General features: G+C 39.7%; 1 protein-coding gene across 8 annotated transcripts in view; it reads left to right on the forward strand.

Moving 5' to 3' along the window:
• The window catches only part of MYO3B (myosin IIIB), a 475983-nt gene that overhangs the window by 292104 nt on the left and 162716 nt on the right, over positions 1-21163 (forward strand). For all 8 annotated transcript variants that reach the window (XM_045033929.1, XM_045033933.1, XM_045033932.1 and 5 more), the window contains 2 exons: positions 12075-12154; positions 19027-19104. In XM_045033929.1, the coding sequence (XP_044889864.1) occupies positions 12075-12154; positions 19027-19104 (158 nt within the window). The remainder of the gene's footprint in view (positions 1-12074; positions 12155-19026; positions 19105-21163) is intronic.

The following is a 21163-nucleotide window of genomic DNA, read 5'->3' on the forward strand; positions in this document are numbered from 1 at the left end:
AAGTATGTAAGATAAGACTTTAATTTATAATGTTTTTGAAATTAGATGGTTATTTTGTATGCTGTATCACAAGGCCAAAGGCTCAAAAAAATTATGCCTGTACTTAAGAAAAAAAATATAGTTTTATCCTTTAACACCATGACACATATGAGGTTCAAGAGAACTTTCTGGGCACTGCCATTTTATGAATTGGTAACAATAAAACAAAAATCATACACACACACACACACACACACACGTGACATGAGAGAAAAGAGGAATGTGGGTGTGTGGGTGTTCAGAAAACCCATGCCAGTGTAGCTAAGATAGGAGTAATGCTGGCAAGTAGGCATGTTGTAAGTTTTGTTCCCTGCAGAATGTTGCCTTTCTCAGTATGTCTCTTCTTATTTTCTATTTTTTTTTTAGTATTAAAAAAATTTTTTTAATGTTTGTTTATTTTTGACAGAGAGAGACAGAGCATGAATGGGGGAGGGGCAGAAAAAGAGGGAGACACATAATCCTTTTTTTAAAAAATATAATTTATTGTCAAATTGGTTTCCATACAAAACCCAGTGCTCATCCCAACAGGTGCCCTCCTCAATGCCCATCACCCACCCTCCCCTCCCTCCCACCCCCCATAAGCCCTCAGTTTGTTCTCAGTATTTAAGAGTCTTTTATGGTTTGCCTCCTTCCCTCTCTATAACTTACTTCCCCCCTTCTCTCTCCCCCATGGTCTTCTGTTAAGTTTCACAGGATCCACATATGAGTGAAAACATATGGTGTCTGTTTTCTCTGCCTGACTTATTTCACTTAGCATAGTACCCTCCAGTTCCATCCACATTGCTGCAAATGGCCAGATTTCATTCTTTCTCAATGCCAAGTTGTATTCCATTGTGTATATAAACCACATCTTCTTTATCCATTCGGGGAGACACATCATTCTAAGAAGGCTCCAAGCTCTGAGCTGTCAGCACAGAGCCCGACACTGGGCTCGAACTCACAGACTGCGAGATGGTGACCTGAGCTGAAGTTGGATGCTTAACTGACTGAGCCACCCAGGCGCCCCTATTTTCTGGATTCTTAAGCTGCTGTAGTTTTTTTCAAAGATGTGCCCCTGGATGTTCAGAGTAGGTTCTTTAAAAAGGGAGCGAGGTTATCTGGAATAGTCATTCCTTGAAATAAAGCAAAATAATTGGTAAATGTAAAAATAGACTTGGATAAGTACACATCAAAAGTTAACCTTGGATGCTTGGACTCAGTAAAAAAAAGATTTACGTAAGTAATGATTGTATTCGTATTAGTACCCAGTTATTCAAAATGGCCAGTATTTACTAACACGCAAACTAAATGAAGCATAATTTTTTTTAGTAGGAGAATATATATATTATGAAGATGTTGAAGATAAGCACGTTGAATTCCTTAATCTTAAAAACATTGCAGGGAGGGTGCAAACACTTGTATTACTGTCCCCTATCTTATGTGCTAAGAAGAATGCACATAAACGTTGGAGATCTAAATAAGCTCACGATAGCCACAATAGCCAGGTGAAGGAGGCGTCACTAAAGAGACCACAGAAACAGAACATTGCTAGTTGCTTGTGGTGACCAGCTGTGAAGAGAGCTTTGGCAAATTATGTATCCAGGTCTCGGTAAAAATCATTTACACTTCCTTCATTTATCTAAGCCACACTGTCATCACTGCTCCCTCATCTTTCTGTTGCCTACCAAACTGCAAAGAAACAATAATACAATGTACATATTTTAATTTTATCTTCTTTATGTTGTTCTTTCCAGGCTTCTTTTGAGATGGATTTCACATAGGTAGAATTTCAGAGCTGAATGAAAGCCCGACACTATTCAACCTTTTTTACTCTAACTTGCATCCACGATTTTTACTCATTTGTTCTGCATGATGTTGCTTTAAAAAAAAAACTTTTTAAAAGCAGTTTTAGTTCACAGTAAAATTGAGGGGAAGGACCGAGATTTCCGTATAACATATCCCTGCCCACACATGCATAGCCTCCTTCATAATCAGTATCTCCCACCAGAGCGGTACATTTTTTATAATGGATGAACTTAAATTGATACTTCATTATTACTCAAAGTCTATAGTTTACATTACGGCTAACAGTTGATATTGTATATTCTATGGGTTTAGACAAATGTATAATGATGCGAATCCATCATTATGGTACAATATGGAATATTTTCACTGCCATAAAAACCCTCTGTGCTTTGCCTATTCAGGAGAGTCCCCCAACTTCTAACCTTTCTATTATCCCCATAGCTTTGCCTTTCCCAGAATGTCATATAGTTGGAATCATATAGTATGTAGCCTTTTCGGATTGGCTTCTTTCACTTTGTAATGTGCATTTAAGGCTCTTCCAAGGCTTTTCATGACTTGATAGTTCCATTTCTTTTTAGTACTGAATAATATTCTGTCATCTAGATGTATGTACTTTATGCATTTACCTGCTATAATATATCTTGATTGCTTCTAATTTTTGGCAACAGGATTTTGTGTGGACACAAGTTTTCAACTCCTTTGGGTAAATATCGAGGAGTGGGACTGCTGGATCACATGCTAAGAGTATGTTTCGTTTTGTAAGAAACCACCAAATTCTCTTCCAAAGTGACTACACCATTTTGCATGCCCACCAGCAGTGAATGAGAGTTCCTGTTGCTCTACATTCTTGCCGGCATTTGCTGTTGTCAGTGTAGTGGTGTCTCACTCTTATTCTAATTTGCATTTCTCTGTAGATATGTGATATGGAGCATCTTTCCATGTGCTTATTTGCCATCTGTATATCTTCTTTGGTGAGTTGTTTATTAAGATCTTTGGCCTGTCTTGGGATGCCTTGCTGTCTCAGTCAGTGGAGCATGTGACTCTTGATCTTGGGGTTGTGAGGTCAAGCCCCACCTTGGGTGTAGAAATTATTAAAAAAAAAAAAAAAAACTAAAAGAAAAAAAGAATATTTAGTCCATTTTTAACTGGGTTATTGTTGAGTTTTAAGAATTGTTTGTATATTTTGGATGACAGTCCTTTATGAGATGTATCTTTTGCAAATATTTTCTGTGATGTTGCTTTTTGAACAATATTGCTGATTGCCCCGACCAGCTCTCTAAAGCCCAGCTCTATAAAGCCCAGGTAAGTGTCTCACATGTCCTGGCCACAGATGTCACACAATCTCTTTGGTACCAGGTCAACATAGTTCCTTGTAAGTTCCCTCTCACAAAAGGTTCTACCCCTCTTAACACCACGTTGCCTGGCCTTGATCTAAATGAAGCTGTGTAGCCACAGAGGGTGTGCTCCATGGGTGCCTTGGCAGAATTCTATGGCATACATGTAGAGGACCACTAATCTACTCAAACTCCTCATTTGACATGTAATACAAGCGAGTCACAGAGAGTAGAGTGATCTCAAGTCAATGGCAGGCCTGGGATAAGAATCCAAATTTCTCACTTTCAAGTATAACATCCTTTTCATTGCTTCCATGCTAAAGAGGGAGAATCAAAGAAGCATTTATAGTTTCAGGCACTCAGTTGTCATCCTGCACAATAGGAGTTTCACAGCATCTTATTTTCTGTGTGGCTTTCTGGGTCTTAACTGAAAACCTAAGGAAACCTAAGTATTGTGCTTCACACAAAGAAATGGTACAATGGACTCATCACCAACAGATAAGGTATATTGAGTGGAACTTCTAGGGGAAGGATTTTTTTTTTTATATTCAGTGATCAGTTTATTCTCTCCTGCCTGGGCATTTTATTTCGGATTCTATTCTTAAATATAGAATGTCACCTGATTCAAGACTTTGGCCTAATTAGTATTTGTACCGACCAAATGATATTAGTCCCCTATTGGCTTATATCCAAACCATCCAACTTCAGCCATACAAATGGTTGAGTACTCTATCTGAAGACCCCTGGAGCCGCAAAATAGCAAAGATTTTATTCATAGTCCCAGTGACTTACAGTGCCTTTGCAGAGCCTGCCTCTTCCTCCTTTTTCATGTTTTTCCCCCCACAAATTGCCTTCATAGTTAGTGTTTTCATTGGTAAGGAGGGGCAAGGAACTTGGGTTTATGCTTATAAGGGTAAAATAATATTTTATGCTATTATTAAATATCTAATATAAAAATGAGAAGCTGCTTGGGAGTTTGATGTGTAGGGTCTCTGGAAGTTTCTGGAATTTTTTAAAAGTTTTTATGTTTTTTGCTTATTTAAATAATCTCTACACCCCACATGGGGCTCAGACTCACAACCTTGGGATCAAGAATCACATGCTTTTCTGACTGAGCCAGCAAGGCACCCTAGTCTCTGGAATTTTTAAAGATCTCTGTTCTCACTAAACATTCTGCATCTTCCAAATAGAATCCTTTCCCTTTCATGTCAAACTTCTATTAATCCCTCAAGATCTAGCTCATTTATTGCCTACTCTCCAGCTTTCTTCTCATTCTGTCCAGAAAACTTAGTCTTTTATCCTCTCATGTCACTTTATTCAGGTTTATTACAACACTTTCCACTCTAAACTGCAATGAATTGTTTATATGTCAGTCTTTTCCCTACCCCTAGCAGCTCCTCTGGGCTGTCCTCTCCTTGAGATACAAAAAACTGTGTTCTATTCATTTTTTGAAGAACCATGGAGGGCCCTTAATGTCTTACTTCAAAGCATGAATAACTTGAGCACCATTAACTGAAAGAACGTCTGCTTCTGAACAATCTCATCTTACCCAGACACTGGATGGTCTATAGCTACCCAACATTTCCATCAACAGAATCATTCTGTAAATGTTTTGTTCCTGGAAAGCTTTCCATTCTATGCAAACATCTTGCACCTCAGTGAAGTAATACGAAATGTTACTAAATAATTTATTTATCCAGGAACAAATGAGATCTGGATTAGTTGACAGAGGAGGATAGTAACCTGAAGATTTGGAACCTAGGAAAGGTTTGATGGAGGAGGTCTGTACCGCCTTGTAGAGTTCAAGAGTGGGGCAAGAAAATAAGGGGAACTGGTTGTTGGAGTAGGGAAGAGATACAGCATTAAAGCCATGTTGCACCTTCAGAAGTGGGAATGGGAGCGTGAAAAGGAATGTGTGGGGGTGCCTGGGTGGTTGAGTTGGTTAAGTCTCCAATTTCAGCTCAGGTCATGATCTCACAATTCGTAGGCTCAAGCCCTGCACTGGGCTCTACACTGACAGTGAGGAGCCTGCTTGGGAATCTCTCTGTCCCTCTCTTTCTGCTCCTCCCCTGCTCATTCTCTCTCTCTCTCTCTGTGTCTCTCAAATAAATAAATAAACTTAAAAAAAAGGTATTTGTGGAACTTGAATATATCCCTCACCTAAATTACAGTTTGTCCAGGACCAGCCCTGGTTGGACTAAAACCTCTGCTGTATGTGGATGTTGCTCTGAGGCTGAAATAAACCAATCTCCCATGTCAGTGACCAGTGGGTGCTGACAGATCTGTGTATGTGAATTTCATTTTTCTTTTTTCCTGAATGGGTCAGATCTTCTTTGATAGATGTCAACCGTCTAGGCTCCAGTACTATTGTGAACACATGTCCTGTCATTTACAAGCAAACTCCACCAGAAAATGTGGGGAAAGCAGACAATACTCAGAGGTGTGTGTGGGCTTGTGGTGTTGTTGTTGTTATTGTTGTTATTGTTGTTTTAACATGGTTTTGCCTATGGGGAGACTGAACTGGCAGCTTCTGCCAATGTGGCAATAAAATGCAGGGAACAAAGACCTTCAGCTCCACTATTGACCAAGTTAGGAAAGGGAAGTCTTATTACCTCCTTGAATTCTCATGATTCAGTACAGTTATTTGCTGGGCTGACATCCTGTTGATGAGTTTTAAAGCTTAAAGGAGGAAAGAAGGAATTACTATTTTTCCTCAGCTCTACAATTTTAAAATCACTGGGTCACAGATCTTTAAAGCCGTGGTTCACGTTCTAAATGAAAAAGAAAGCAGCAAAAACATTGGTTTGGCTTCCTTCAAGCAGAATAGTCCAGAGATGTTAATTATGCAGAAACTCCTAAGATGCCAGACAACTGGCAATTAAAAGCCAATTCAGGAATGAGAAAGGGGTTTCTTTTGGGCTTTGAATTTCCCGAGTGCATGTTTTTAAAGGTAAGGTTGTGCACTCAGAAAAGAGAGTGAATTTGTTATCTGTGCATCTTTCTTGTATAAAACAGCTGGGAGAGTAGGCTGGTGTTTTATTTACTCTTGCTGCCTTCCCTTCACCAAACTACAGCCCACTCGATATATTGTCAGTGTTCTTCTCGTGAGAGATTAAGTGGGCTGGGAACTCTCCCACCTCCCCCCTGCCCACTTATTGATATTAATACTTAAAGCGATAGATGAATGCCAGAGGAGAAAGTAAAAACTGGGAAATGAAATCTAACAACACACTTTTTCTCTTGGCCTCCTACAACTGTTTCATATTTTTTGTAGCTGTTTTAAGTTACCTCAGTGTATCAAATCTAAAACAAATCCGTATTATATTTAGGATAGATAGGTATGTAAAAAAACAAGCTTTTTGCATACAAAATACTATAGTATGTTTTATGCAACTACTGAATTTGACTCCTTGAATTTTTATTAGCTACAGTGTTGTTACTGAAATTAGAACACTGGGATCACTATAGGCATCACATCAGCATAGGTCTGTCCCACACTGATTTTGTCAACATTATACACACAACCTGGTGATGAGACAAAGTAGAGTTTGTTACCACAGTAAGGGAGCCACTGCCTCTCAAAGCTTTGGCAGTGTCCTGGAGAAGGAAAAGCAGGATCCGAATTTAGTGAGAGATACAGGTTTTTTTAGGGTGGGTCTTTCAAAGTAAGGAGGCTGATTAGGGTTGGGTAGGGATCACAAAACAGTAGTCTACGATTTGGTGGAAAAAACAAGGTGAGGATTTTTGAACTCAGTGATTCATAGAACCGTAGGGGGTAAACTCACAGTTGGTATTTTCCATTGAAGAGTTAATGGGTTTTAGGTCTTTAAGGAAATTCCTATAATGAACAGTCAAACTGTTGCCTGGAAAAAAGATTCATGCTAATGGAGACCAGGATGATATAAGGTCATTTTCCTATAGATAGTAAGGTGTGGTTTAGGTTTTCTGTATCCAGACTGTTGGATCAATGGTTTCAGTTCTCTGGTCTCCTCAGATAACTTATTCTGGTAGCAGATGAACTGCAACATTTTATTTTTTTTTTATTTGCATTTCCTTTCTTAGTAGCAATTTGACATAAGACTTTTACATTTCATTATTGATTTGCAGTAATTTATTAGTTTATGAACCTATACCTTGTGTTAGGGAAAATTAAAATAGGAAAAATTTCCAAACAAATGCACGCTAGCAGTCACCACTGGAACCCTGCAACAAATTCTGTAAACCAGAGAGGGCAGCAGAGGGAAGCCAAATTCTATGTGTGATTATTTAAACAGCAACCCGTTATTTTGGACAATTCTTAGGAAGCAATTTAGGAAGATGAAATCATGAGTCCTGGGTACTTTCCAACAGATGAAATCCTCTGAAGCAGGCAGGAAATTGCCATTGTTTAAAAGTTCCAGCTCTGTCTTCAGACCACTTGTCTCTTTCTCTTTAAGTTGGAAGCAGAGAAATTGTGCGGGATCATCGTAAGCTCCATTTCAGATTCTTTCTTAACCCTGTTCCGACATAGGATATAAATTCCATTAGATGTCTGTGACTTCCATTTTCTCTCCTCAGCACACGTCAGTAGCCACAGTCTGGAGGACAGGAGGGTGCTCTGGGGGCAGTAAGGCATCCTTAGCCAAAGAGGCTGTCTAGGGGTGAAGCAGGGAGGAGGCTTTGAAACAAATGTGAACACTGTATTTACATTTAAATTAAAATGGAAACTTCTTACAGGTTATGTTTCTGAAAGGTGTGTGTCGTGCATCTGCTGAGGTCTATTGTTTATTCATGCTGTAAATCCTTTGAAATGTGTTAAAATGCTTCCCACTCATTATAAAGCTCCTGCCACCCCTGGATTATGACTTTGATGTCACCAATCCTGCTTCAAAGGCTTCTTTCTGGGCTATTAATCACAGTTTAGCCTCTGAAGATATCGCCAGAGAAAACATTTGGACATCTTTGTGCTAGACTTGCTAAAAACTTTGAAATCTTGAGTGTCTTGCCTGTGCACAAATTGCAGCATTTCCTTTCATTGACAACTTTTTATTTTGCTACAGAATCAGATGACATCCTAGGTAAAAAAGCAAACAGCTCTCTTCAAGAACTTAGTTTGGGAGGTTAGGGACGGGAGAGGAGAGGAGAGATTAAGGATGGGTGGGGAGAGGAGAAGAGCGTCTGAGCAGGGCACTCAGCTCCTTCAAAGGTAAAAAGCATTGGGAATCAGAATGGCCAAGAGATGGAGGTTCAGAGTGGGGGTTGCCTTACCATTTTTCTCATCGTTCAACTGTTTTTTTGACTGACCAGTGCTCACAGTTGCAAATTAGTAAGATCCCTTGGTGTTCTCTTGCCCTCTACTCTCTGCTTTGAGTCCTAGGTGAACTATGCACAGCAAATAGTAATAATAATATGACTGGTAATAATTAGTGCTGGCTGACATGAAGAGAGCACTTACCTTCACCAACCCTGCATTGACAGTGCTTGACATGAGTTACCCTCACTGAATGCCTGCAACAACTCTGAGAGCAAGGTAGTACTGTCTTCATGTTACAGATAAGGAAACTGAGGCTCTGAGATATTAATTAACTTGTTCAAGGTCACACCCCTGGCAAATGCAAAGACCCATCGGCCCCAGACTCAACGGCCCTTGCCCATATTCTCTGTGTCCTCTGGTTCCCTGTGTGGAGTTCTCTCTGTGTGCTGAGAGATCCATACTGCCAGATCTGCTAATCAGTGTCTGTGTCTTAAACCTTCACAGCGGGGTTCTCTGTTGTCCAGTTTCTCTCTCAGGAAAGCTCCTAGCATCTGTTTTCTTGTAAATCCATCTCCTTCAGGGACTAACAGTGCCCTAGTTCAAGACAGTTTTTTAATTGTGGTGAAAGAAACAACATGAAACCTACCCTTCTAACACATTTTTAAGTGTATAGTACAATATTGTTCACTGTGTGCACACTGTTTTACACCAAGTCTCTAGACCTTTCTCATCTTGCATTACTAAAACTTTATACCCAGTGAGCAAAAGCTCCCCATTTCCCTGTCCCCTCAGCCCTTGCCAGCCAACATTCTACTCTCTGCTCTTATGAGCTTATCTATTTTAGATACATCATATAAGTGGGACCATGCCGTATTTGTCTTTCTGTGTCTGCCTGATGTCCCTTAACATAATGTCCTCCAGGTCCATCTGTGTTGTCTCAAATGGCAGGATGACCTTTTTTATAAGGCCAAGTAATATTTCCATTGTACGTATATACCACATTTTCTATTTCCATTCATTCTTTGATGAACATTTAGTTTGTTTTCGCTACTTGGCTGTTGTCAGTGATGCAGTGAACCTGGGAGGCAAATATCTCTTCACAGTTCTGTTTCCAATTGTTTTGGATAAATACCCAGAAGTGGGATTGTTGGATCACATGGTATTCTATTTTTTTATTTTTTCAAGAACTTTCATACTGTTTTCCATATTGGGTGCGCCATTTTACATTCCCACGGGCAGTGCACAAAGGTTCCAGTTTCTCCATGTCTTTGCCAACACTTGTTATTTTCTGTTGTTATTGTTGTATTTATAATGATTATCCTAACAGTATAAAGTGATATATTGTTATTGTTTTGATATGTGTTTCCCTGATTCTTAGTGATGTTGAGCATCTTTTTATATACCGGTTGGCCATTTTTATGTCATCTTTGGAGAAATGCCTATTTAAGTCCTTTGCCCATTTTAAAATCAGGTTATGTTATTTTAATTTTTGCTGTTGGGTTGTAGAGTTCCTTATAGATCTTGGAAATTAGCCCCTTATAGATGGTTTGCAAATATCTTCTCCCATTGTGTAGGTTGCCATTCCCTGTGTTGATTGTTTCCTTTCCTTTGCAGATGTGATCTCACTTGTCTATTTTTGCTATTATTGCCTGTGCTTTTGATATCCTAGCCAAGAAATCATTGCCAAGATCAATGTTATGAAACTTGCCCCCTATAATTTCTTCTAGGAGTTTTATAGTTTTAGGTTTTACATTAAGTCTTTAATCCAATAGGAATTGAATTTTGTGTAAGTTAGGGATCTAGTTTCATTCTTTTCCATGAGGATATTGAGTTTTCCAAACATAGTTTGTTGAAGAGACTGCTTTTTCCCCGTTGTATAATCTTGATACCCATCTTAAAGGTCATTTAACCATATATGCATATGTTTATTTCTGGGCTCTCTGTTCTGTTCCATTGGTCTATGTGTTTGTCTTTATGCTGCTACCATACTATTTTGATTACTGTAGCTTTATAAGATATTTTGAAATCAGGAAGTGTGAAGCTTTCAGCTCTTCTCTTCCTTCTCAAGATTGTTGGGAGCTTTGGGTCCTTTGTGGTTCCAGATGAATTTTAAGATTGTTTTTTATATTTATATTTTTAAAAAATCCATTAGGATTTTGATGGGGATTGCATTGAATCTATAGATCTCTTTTGGTAGCAATGGACATTTTAACAATATTAGGTCTTTTAATTCGTGAACATAGTAAAGAGTAGCGGAATATGCCACCCTGAAATATACCACTTTGGCATAAAGATTATTTTGAGCTGAAAGCAATTGAGAAAAAGCAGATGTAAGAAAAGCTCTCTGCCCTCCCCCTATTTGCATAAGAGAAAATTTGTAGAAGTGTCCCCCCACCCCAACCCTTCTGTATCAGGAAGAACAAAAGTTACTCACCAGAGACAACTCTAGACCCTTATCAGCCCAGAGACAGCACCAGAGGAATCTATATAACAAAACTTCACTAACTAGCCCTTACGTTCCATTAACTTCTCCATATATTTACCCTTCCATAATTTACTGCCCCTAGAAACTCAAAGATCTTTTTTTGTTGTTGTTGTCTTGTCACTTACGTAGAAATTTCTTGTTCTTTTATTAAGATGCTATGTGACCCAATTCTAGCCACCCCTGAGTTACTCATTACTGGGTACTCCTGTGTGTATGTGTGTGTGTGTGTGTGTGTGTGTGTGTGTGTGTGTGTGTGATGCATACAGTAATAAACTTCTGTTTGTTTTTTCTCCTGTTAAACTGTCTTCTGTCAGTCAAATTTTCAGGGCCTCAGGAAATGAACCTAAGATGAGTAGAGGAGAAAGATTCTTTTCTTCCCCCAGAACAAGACGTCTTTCCATTTACTTGTGTGTCTTCTTTAATTTCTTTCAAAAATGTTTTGTAGTTTTCAGCATATAAGTCTTTTGCCTCCTTGGTTAAGTTTATTTCTAGTATTTTATTCTTTTTGATGCTGTTGTAAGTGGGATTGCTTTTTACTTTCCTTTTCAAATTTTGATTGTTAGTTCATAGAAATGCAACTGATTTTTCTAGGCTGATTTTACATCTTGTAACTTTACTGAATTCATTTATTCTAACAGGTTTTTTGATGGGATCTTTAGGGTTTTCTATACATAAAATCGTGCCACCAAAGAACAGAGATCACTTTACTTCTTTCTTTACAATTTGGATGTTTTTTATTTCTTCTTCTTGCCTAATTGCTTGAGCTAGGGCTGCTAGTTGGTGGTGAGAGTGAGCATCCTTGCCTTGTTCCTGATCTTAGAGGAAAAACCTTTAATCTTTCACTGTTGAGTACGTTAGCTGTGGGCTTTTCATTTATGTCCTCTTTATGTTGTGGTAATTTTTTTCTTTTCCTAGCTTATTGAGTGAGTTGGAGAGGTTTTTTGTTGTTGTTGTTGTTGTTTGTTTATGAAACTAATATAAATTCAGTTTACATTATAAATTATAATTTATAAATTATTACAATTTGCTTATAATTTATGTCATTAAGGTTTCCAAATTCAAATTCTTCTAAATTGTTCACATTCAGAGAAGATCATTTGGAAAATTAATAAAAATACAAGGCCAAAAGGGAAAAATTACTCATAATACTATTCCTTAACTTTTCCTTCACTTTAACTTTTTTGTCTTTTTTGCTTAGGTAACTTGGCCCAGACAAGAGCCAGGATAACAGCAGCCTCAAGATCTCTGCCTCCTCATTTCAGTGCTGGAAGAGCCAAGGTGAGTAGCAGGTTTGTACCCAAAATAATGGGGACTATGGGGTGCTCCTGCCTTGGGGACAATCCTAGAAGAGGCAACTTTAGTTTATCTGGCACACTGCTGGGGCAGTCTGGTCAAGAGATGGAAGGCCAGGAGATCAAGAATTAGGAAATTTGAAACAATATCATGGCATCCTTACAATCTTGTGTCAGGGAAGAAAACTTTTCCTCTACCCTTTTAACTTCAGTTCTTGGGAGACTGTGAATTAAACTCAACCTGAAAGATTAACAGGGGAAAAAGCAGATTTTAATCATGCACATACAGGAGCTCACTCAAAAAAGTGACTCAAAGGGGTAGTTAGAATTTGAGACTTATATACCATCTTGATAGGGATTAAACAGGGGGAGAAGGGCACTTCTGGGAGAACAAATGACTTTTGAGAAAAGCAAATGGTCCCTTAGGAGAATAGATGGGAGATATGATAGTTTTGCGAGTGTTTACTTAGGCAATTTCTTATCCCAGTGCTCATTTCTCCTCTCTGGTGATAGGAGTCAGTCTTCCATGGCAGGTTGTGAAACTGCCGGGGAGGAGCTTTATGACAGTTGGATTATTTTGAGAGGTCCTGTTTTTAGCCAGATGAGGGGAGTTCAGAATAAGCGTCTTCTTGCAATTGTTGATTCTCAAATGTCCTCAGTTCAAAATAATACCTATGCCACTAGGAATATTCTGGACCCCTTCACATGATTTCTCAGAAAGACCACTTAAAATACAGAATAGTGACACTTGGAAATAAAGTCTATCTAGAAAGAGATAAAGCCTTTTCCTTGAGGCTATCACTAACCTACAAAGGAGGATAACTGGGACCAAATGGAGTCAGCAGGGAGGAAAGAAACCAAACCATTTTTTATCGCTCTGCTTTGCCCTCTGAAAAATGAGCAGTGTACTTGTCTGTGCAGAAGGGATGTTAGAAGGGTTAGTAAATATCCTTCTGTAAAATATTTTTAATTGTTCCATCCTGCCTACTAATGTTTAAGCAAGGATCTCAAGGATCGGATGGTTAATGTTCATTGTATATGCTAACTCCGAAAACCAATTACCTGAAAGGTGATAGAGTAATAAATAGATCACATCTCTGAATTTTCATATATTTTTATTTACATTGAATATTAAATTGTTTAATAAAGAATAATAAATTCAGCCACACATAATCCTGTTGAGTATTATCTCAGAATTGATAGACACATACATATCTTTACTTCTTTTGAGAATGGCTTACCTACACATAATAGGGACCCAGATCATTTTTATTAGCAATAATTTTTATACCCATATTGCTATTATAACCCCATGTATTACTCTACTTTTCAGTCTTGTGAGTTTGTGGCAAGGTATTAGTACTATTTAACTTGGTTTATATGGAACCCTAGAAAAGATTCACTTAGGAGTGTCGGTGGTTCTAAGATATTAGAATCTCTTGATATTATTACATGTAAAATTTTGTAAGTACAGTTGGTTCTTATTTTTTTAATGTTTCTTTTTTTTAATGTTTATTTATTCTTGAGAGAGAGAGAGAGAGAGAGAGAGCGCGCACACACACGCATGAGTGGGGGAGGGCAGAGAGAGAGGGAGACACAGAATCCAAAGTAGGCTCCAGGCTCTGTACTGTCAGCACAGAGCCTGACGTGGGGCTCGAATGCACAAACTGTGAGATCATGACCTGGGCTGAAGTCAGATGCTTAACTTACTGAGCCACCCAGGCACCCCAGTTGTTCCTTATTACTCATAAAAATTATGTTCTGTAAAGTTGCTGTGAGCACTGAATCAGCAAATACTGAGGCATTGCTCCTAGGGGAAATACATGGTTAGGTTCCTGAAGCCTCTGGTCATAACATTGTTGTCAACCAATTAATACATAATCTTGTCTTACGTGTGTTTCTGTTTAAAGGCATGTTATTTAATATATATTCTTACAAATAATTACATACAGTATTTCTTTGTATAAAATCGTATTTTAATTACAGTATTTGTGTTATTGAACTCAAGGCCAGCGGCACTATAACTCATGCCTGAATGAAGTTTATCCAACACACATATGTTCTCTACGAGGTACTTAATAACCTTCTTGCATTTAGGAACACCAGATAGCACTCCAGCACTATGCTTGGGGGCTATTTGAAACAGTGTAGTCACTAGCCAAAAGTACAAAAATGCAAAACACATGGCACTTACATAAACTTGGAAAAGGACGCTTGCTTATAGCATGAAAGCTAAAACAGGGAGGCAGAGTGTCACCTTGTTCAACCTGAGCTGGAAACATGTACATTAGGTGGTCAAAGTTTTCACCACTCTGTATGTCTGTGGATGACTATGAAAGCATTGCAGGTACTTATTTGAGGGTTATAAATGAATTTTTAAAAGTAGACACATACAGGGTCACCTGGGTGGCGCAGTCATTTAAGTAGCCGACTCTTGATCTTGGCTCAGGTCATGATCTCACCGTTTGTGGGTTCAAGCCCCACATCGGGTTCTGTGCTGTTGGTGTGGGGCCTGCTTGGGATCCTCTGTCTCCTTCTCTCTGCCCCTCCACCACTTTTGCATGTTCTCTCACCCACTCACTCACTCTCAAAATAAATAAACATAAAAAACAAAACCTTAAAGAAAAAAGCATGTATAGAATCCACAAATAATGAGGATCAACTGTATTTGCATGGTTTTTTTGGCTCCCACCAGATTCTAAAAGGGATCATGGCACAAAAAGATTAAGACTCCTGTGTGATATTCTCTACCAGCCCATGTTTCCTTCCTTTCCTCAATTTGATTTTGTAGCTTTTGGGTTCTGCCAGGACCCCACTCCCCTGCCTTCCACACCCAGAATACCAGCACAGTGTTACCTCTCTCTCTCCTCTCTCTGATTTATCCAAGATAAAATAACAGAGGTGATCTAGGAGGCTGGCTCCAACACCATTCAGCACCACCACATTAGGATGGTTTCAAAGCCAGTCTTGCTTTTCCGTTCAGGGCTGTGGAGGCTTTGAGAGGAGTGATGTCATAGGGCTTTCTTCCTTAAGGGGTAGACAGATCATTTGATAGCAGTAAAAATTCTTGACAAAAGATGTTGTCCAGAAGATGGATGTAAGTACATCTAAGGTTTCAGGATGCAAATAATGGGCACTTACTAAGACTGAGAAAAAAAATCAGTTTTTCATTTATTGCTGAAATCTAGATAGTTTATGAGACTTTTTTGGAATCTATGTCTTTATCCTAGAGTAAATTTAGTTGACAGATGAGGCAAGTCTTTTTAATAAAATTATGCTTTCAGACCAATTTTATAAATTCTATCAAATCATATAGAAAGGCAGTTTATAATGTTTTAGAGGTAAAGTTTTAGAATCAGACAGAACCGGGTTCGGATGTAGACATGGCCAATTACTAGCTGCAGGGACTCTGGAAGATTTTCCTAAGATCTCTGAGCCTTAACCTCCTCATATGTACAACAGGTATAATCATAGTGCTAACCTCACAGGGTCATTCTGAGACTTCAATGGCAATATAAGCAAAGTGGTTACTACTGTGATTTTACATTGAAACAATAGATGTTTTATTACACATGTTTGGTAACTATCTAAAGCCCCATGTGTGGAGTCCATACATGTACTGAAACTTGCTCATTTCCTGTGGACTTGGAGTATTACAATTTATAAAGCTGACTCAGGACTACCTTGAACGCTAACCAGTACCTCTCACAAGGAATTGGGCAGGATATTTGTCATGTGGGCAGAAAGCAGGATTGCTCAGCTCCAGTTGACTTATAGTGTTGTATAAATTGGCATTGGAAGAGAAAGGATACTGGGTTAGACAGACAATGGTTTGGTCCAGAATATTGGTTCTACCGATCATTTTGAAAATTGGTTTCATTGGAAGTATTTTCTCTGCCAATAAGTAAAAAGATCTTGCTGTATTTTATGGGTGCTGGAACCTGTCATCTACCATTAAAGAAAACCCTGCATCTTTGACATTCATCACAAAACTAAAACTAAATCAGTAATGGTAATCATGGTAATAATGGAAGGGAAACTTATGTCACTTCTTGTATGTGTGCAAGGCAGTAACTCTTACTAACCGATTTTACTAATAGGGAAAACAGAAGCTTTCAGAATGTAAATAACTAAGCCTAAGTGCACACAGATAGTAAGTGGAGGAGCTAGAATCTGAACCAGGTATGTCCAGTTCCAAAACTCTGTTCTCTATTAGCATATATCCTATGGGTCTAGGAAAGCTCTTCTAGTGCCTTTTCCTCCATGTAAGGTGAAAATTTATAAGATACTTTGGAGAAAACTGGTTCTTGTGAATTTCTCACCTTTGGGAAGAACTATTTGCTAGATGATATCCCTAATGAAATCTACTTTTCGAATTCTAAGAGATTTTTTTTAATTAAATGAGGCTACTGTTAACTAAATTAGCTCAGGAAGACAAACTCTTAGGTCAGACAACAACCTTCACTTCTGTTTTGGTTTTGAATGGGGGGGGGGGGGGGTAGTTCCTTGGAGTTCATGGTAGACCTGGTGCAGACAAGAGCTTTGCACCTAGTCTCCTAGTTTGAAGGACCAAGAGACTCAACTTCTGGCATGTCCCTTGTCCAAAATTCCCTCTTTTAGATCCACTACATGTTCAGAAGAACCTTGTGACAATGCAAGAGATCCTTGACCAACACAAGACCTTTCCAGATTCTTAAATTAGAAAATACCTCAATGGCATGCTATTTATTCTTTAAACCATAGTGCTAAATGTGCAGGTGATAAACTGTGGACAGGCATTAGCACTTTCAGGCTGTATGTAATACCAAACAGGTTTTTACTTACTTCCCAAGAGTTACTGTGTATGTGAGTAGAAGGACAGAACTTAAGGTCATACTGGGTGGCTAGATAGGGGATCCCACCAGCTTTATAACTGTTGGAGTGCAAATCATTGCTTCATTCTGTATTTTTCTAGTTTACTGCAGAGGACAGGTACTAATCTTGAAAACAGTAGTTACTGTACCTTTTAAATTATGTCCCAGCAGAATGAATATCCATCAAGGGTTTTCTGATCACTAAGCTGTTAAATCCTCAAATGCCAAGGCCCATTGTATATTCTGAGGGAAGGTAACAGGTAAATCCTACTAATAGAGAAATAGGGATGAGTTTTTAAGCTGCTCTTTGCCTGTGTCCTTGAGCCTGAAGGGCTGGCACTCACTGACTAGTTTGAATAAAAAGGGAAGGAAACGAAAGTGGAAAAGCAAGGTTCAAACTAATGTAGGGTTCCTCTGAATAAAAGGAAGTGGTGGAGAAATTCCCAGGTTTAGAGTATGTGTGTATACATGTATATGAAGGTCAGGTTGGGGAGAAAGATAATAAGGAGAAAAAAAGTTCAAGAAAACTTAGAATTTACAATTTGATGAAAGGTGGACCCTGGCCAAGATTCTCTTTCCTTCAGTCCTGATTGGCTTGCCCTAAACCTCACCAGCTCTGAGCTCCATTCTCCAAATGGGGGTGTGGTGGGGGAAGAGAACCTTCAGTGGGTCCTGGCAGATGCCCACAGAGAAAGTGCGGTATAGTCTCAGCAGGTGGGAGCAGGTATGTTTGTGTTTGTTTTTCCTTTTTCTATATTAGAACAGCCTTCCTTCTCAACACTGTGCTTCCATTTCCTCCTTTCTCATTAAAAAAGTAAAAAAGTCAAACCTACAGGCTGTTGTACCATTGCTTCTTCAGCTGCATACAAATGAACTGATGGCCTTGGGAATGCCTCCAATATGCAGCCTAGAAAAAGGAAGCTGCACTGCCCCCTGACATCACTTCATGCAGAGATCTCCCCATTTTCTTGCTCACTATTTAGGTTGCTTTTCTAGTCATTGAAAACTTAACTCCCCATTAATTCCCTTTCTTAAATAAACCTGTTTTCTTTATCTAAGCCAATTGAAGTGTTTCCTTTCATTTTGGACAGTCTCCTAAATACCCGTTGTGGTAGGCCTCATTTTTTGGCCCCATCCCCATGCCTTCAGCCCTTCTAGCGCCCACTTTTCACTTCTGTTGAACGAGGCCGCAGACATCCTCACCCCATGGGGAGGTGGCCGCCTGGACAGCAGTCCACCAAGCAGAACATACTTGCTGACAGCAGCATCTTCCAGTTCAGACATTCCTGCTTCATACCCTTGCCACCTGTTCAGAGCAGATGGGAGGCTGCCATGGCAGAGGCTGGTGCTCAAACGGCACCCGTGCACTCTGCAAACCAAATAGCTTTGTATGTGTAGGAGCAGGGTTTTTATTGTTGAGGCATGGTAACAAAACATGGGCTGTCTCTTCCAATTGGTGTCATTCATAAATTCCTTCTAGTCAGCCTAGGTAGTTAGAATAGATGATTGGGAACAGGTGTATCCCAGGCTCCAGTCTGCAGGGTGGGAGGTGGGAGGGGGGGCAGAGGCAGGGTTTGATGGCAGGAAGGTGACTGGAGCTCATCGAATTCCCTGTGGTTCAAACCGGGCTTTGGGCCCATGTCTTTATAATCACCCAGCCTCATGGGTCATTGCTCAGTTTTCTCTTAAGGAATAGTTTGGTCTTGTGTGACATTATTGGAGAATTTAACGGGCGTGTTAGAACATCAAGAAATAAAGAAATAACAGTGAGTGGTGTTTATACTGAGACCGTATGATACTTTGCAGAGTGTGGTCCTTCCCAAGTGAGTAGAACAGTGCAAATTCCGTTTTTCTTTTATAAGTCTTAACTCTTCTCCCCATAGTATGCACTGTTGGGTTCTACACTTCAAGGTCCCTCAGGTATTTAACCAAAAAGCCTTTTACATTTTGGAAAATCTGGAAAATGTCTATATCCTCAAACCACTTCCCTCTGCCTCTGCTCCAGGTGGACACTCTGGAGGTGATACGGCATCCAGAAGAAACCACCAACATGAAGAGGCAGACCATGGCTTCTTATTTCCGGGTATGGAGTCTTTTTGGTCTCTGCTCTGCCTATTTCCAGAAAGGACTTACCAACCCTTCCCATAAAAGGCCCAGATATTATAGGATCATTGAAATAAGAGCAAAGCATAAGAGTCAGTTAAGAAAGGTGGGAGTGTGAGGAGAGAAAAATGTAGTGGGGAGCCTACCTCCAAGTATAAGGTTCTCTGATTCCAGAAAGATCAGATGAAATCCCACGTGTCTACTGGCGGGGTGGCAGCACTCTTTGTCCCTAGCACATAACCCTGTCCATTGAATGTATTGATTCTGTTGGCATTTGAGCTGTTTCTTGGCCTTAAAGTTACTGGAACCGGCCACTTTTCCAGCATATTTACTGAAAAATAAAGTAGTTAATAAAATTACAGAAGGTGGCTTATTAAGTTCAGATCCTGAGGGAATCTGTCTTAGTTTTGACTTTATTTTCCTAGATCGAATTGATCCATTGCAAAGCCCAATTATTTCCCATCTCTGCTGCCCCAATTCTTGATATTTCATTTAGTAAAATGACTCCTTTGAGTAAAAATGTTGTGCCTAGAAGGGCTCTATTAAATGCACATTATGTAGGTAAGATAAGATGCAGAACTTTGTACCAATTTGCACGTATTTGTTTATCTTCAAATTATAAAGCACTGGGGTTAGAAGCCCCTTAAGAGATCATGTACCACCACTGGGAGCTAAGGTCTAGGCAGCTTTGTGGTAGAGATGTGATGAGTAATTCCAAAGATGGAATTACTGGTCTCAGGTTGTAAGGTGGGGTAGCAATAGGAAGGGGATCCCCAGGGATGAGAAGTCAAGTGGTCATGAGCTGGAGTTGCCAAGGCAGGCTGAAGGATGGGACCTTGGAGCCAGTACCATGGATGGAAAGCTGCATGGAAAGCTAGTAAGTTTAAGAAGGATCCAGAGCCAAGAAGTCTGACCTAGCCAGTTGTACTTCAGAAGTAGACTAAAATTGGGCTCAGAGACCTTTGAGTCCAGCAGTCCATCCATGCAGCAGTTCCTGCTACAGCTTCTCTAGCAGGTGGACATTCAGCTCCTGCCTCATCACTCTCATGGTTGGACATTTCTAACTGCCACCTATTTCTTATCTTGAGACCTATCCTGATCCTGTCTCCTTTGGTGGCTGTATCCTCCTAGTGTCTTGGGTGTGTGTGTGTGTGTGTGTGTGTGTGTGTGTGTGTGTGTGTGTGTATCATGGGTTTTGAAGGCTCTGAACAACCCTGCAAAATCATCAAGATCTTAGAGTACCTGTCTTAAGAAAATCCACCTCTGTCTTACGGGTTTTCAGAAATATACCCATGACAACCAGTTTGGTGTCCTCAAAATACTGGGCCTCAAATGTTAATTTTGAGAAACAGAATACTTTGCCAAGTAAGTAACACCATTGTGGATCAGTAGGAGGTGTGATTATGGAATAATGGGACTGATCTCCTGTGTGGCCTGTAATTGCCCCTGAAGGTATATCCAAAAGAGAAGCTCCAAAAGTAGATGCCCCTGAGGATTAGCTGAGGCCATCCCCACACAAGCAGTGCTCAGCTTTTCCATGTGCCCCCTTTCTGTGAGAGCCCCCTGCCAGCCACTCGATGTGTATTAGTTGAGCTTCAAAATAATCTCCTTTTCTCCAGTTTTCTTTGCCCTCCTTCTCTCATTTTCTTGTCTTTCTTCTGCTTCATTACCAGTGGTATCAGTAGGATTTGCTTAGACTTCCTGGTGGTTCTTAGGTTGAAGCAACTGACCCCTTTCCTAAAAGCTAGACATTTTAAATTACAGGTACAGTTTGGGGAGCATTGCCTTGGAATACCAAAGACTCTCGTTCTGGCGATGGAGTTAGAATAGCCCAAGCATGATCTTAGCTATGTCTCTGCCACATAGGGATATTGCTTGCACTAGGTGATGTTTAAAGAATGCTTTTGAGTCCACAGACAGCTAGAAGTACTCATCAGAACCTATATTATCACCCCCTATTGCTGGTGTCTTTTTCGGCCTCAAAAAGGTGTGTGAGTTGTTTGCAAGCCCATAAACGGCTCTAGAGGCCCCTGGTAGGC

This window comes from Felis catus, chromosome C1, assembly GCF_018350175.1.
Source record: "Felis catus isolate Fca126 chromosome C1, F.catus_Fca126_mat1.0, whole genome shotgun sequence".
NCBI lineage: Eukaryota > Metazoa > Chordata > Mammalia > Carnivora > Felidae > Felis > Felis catus.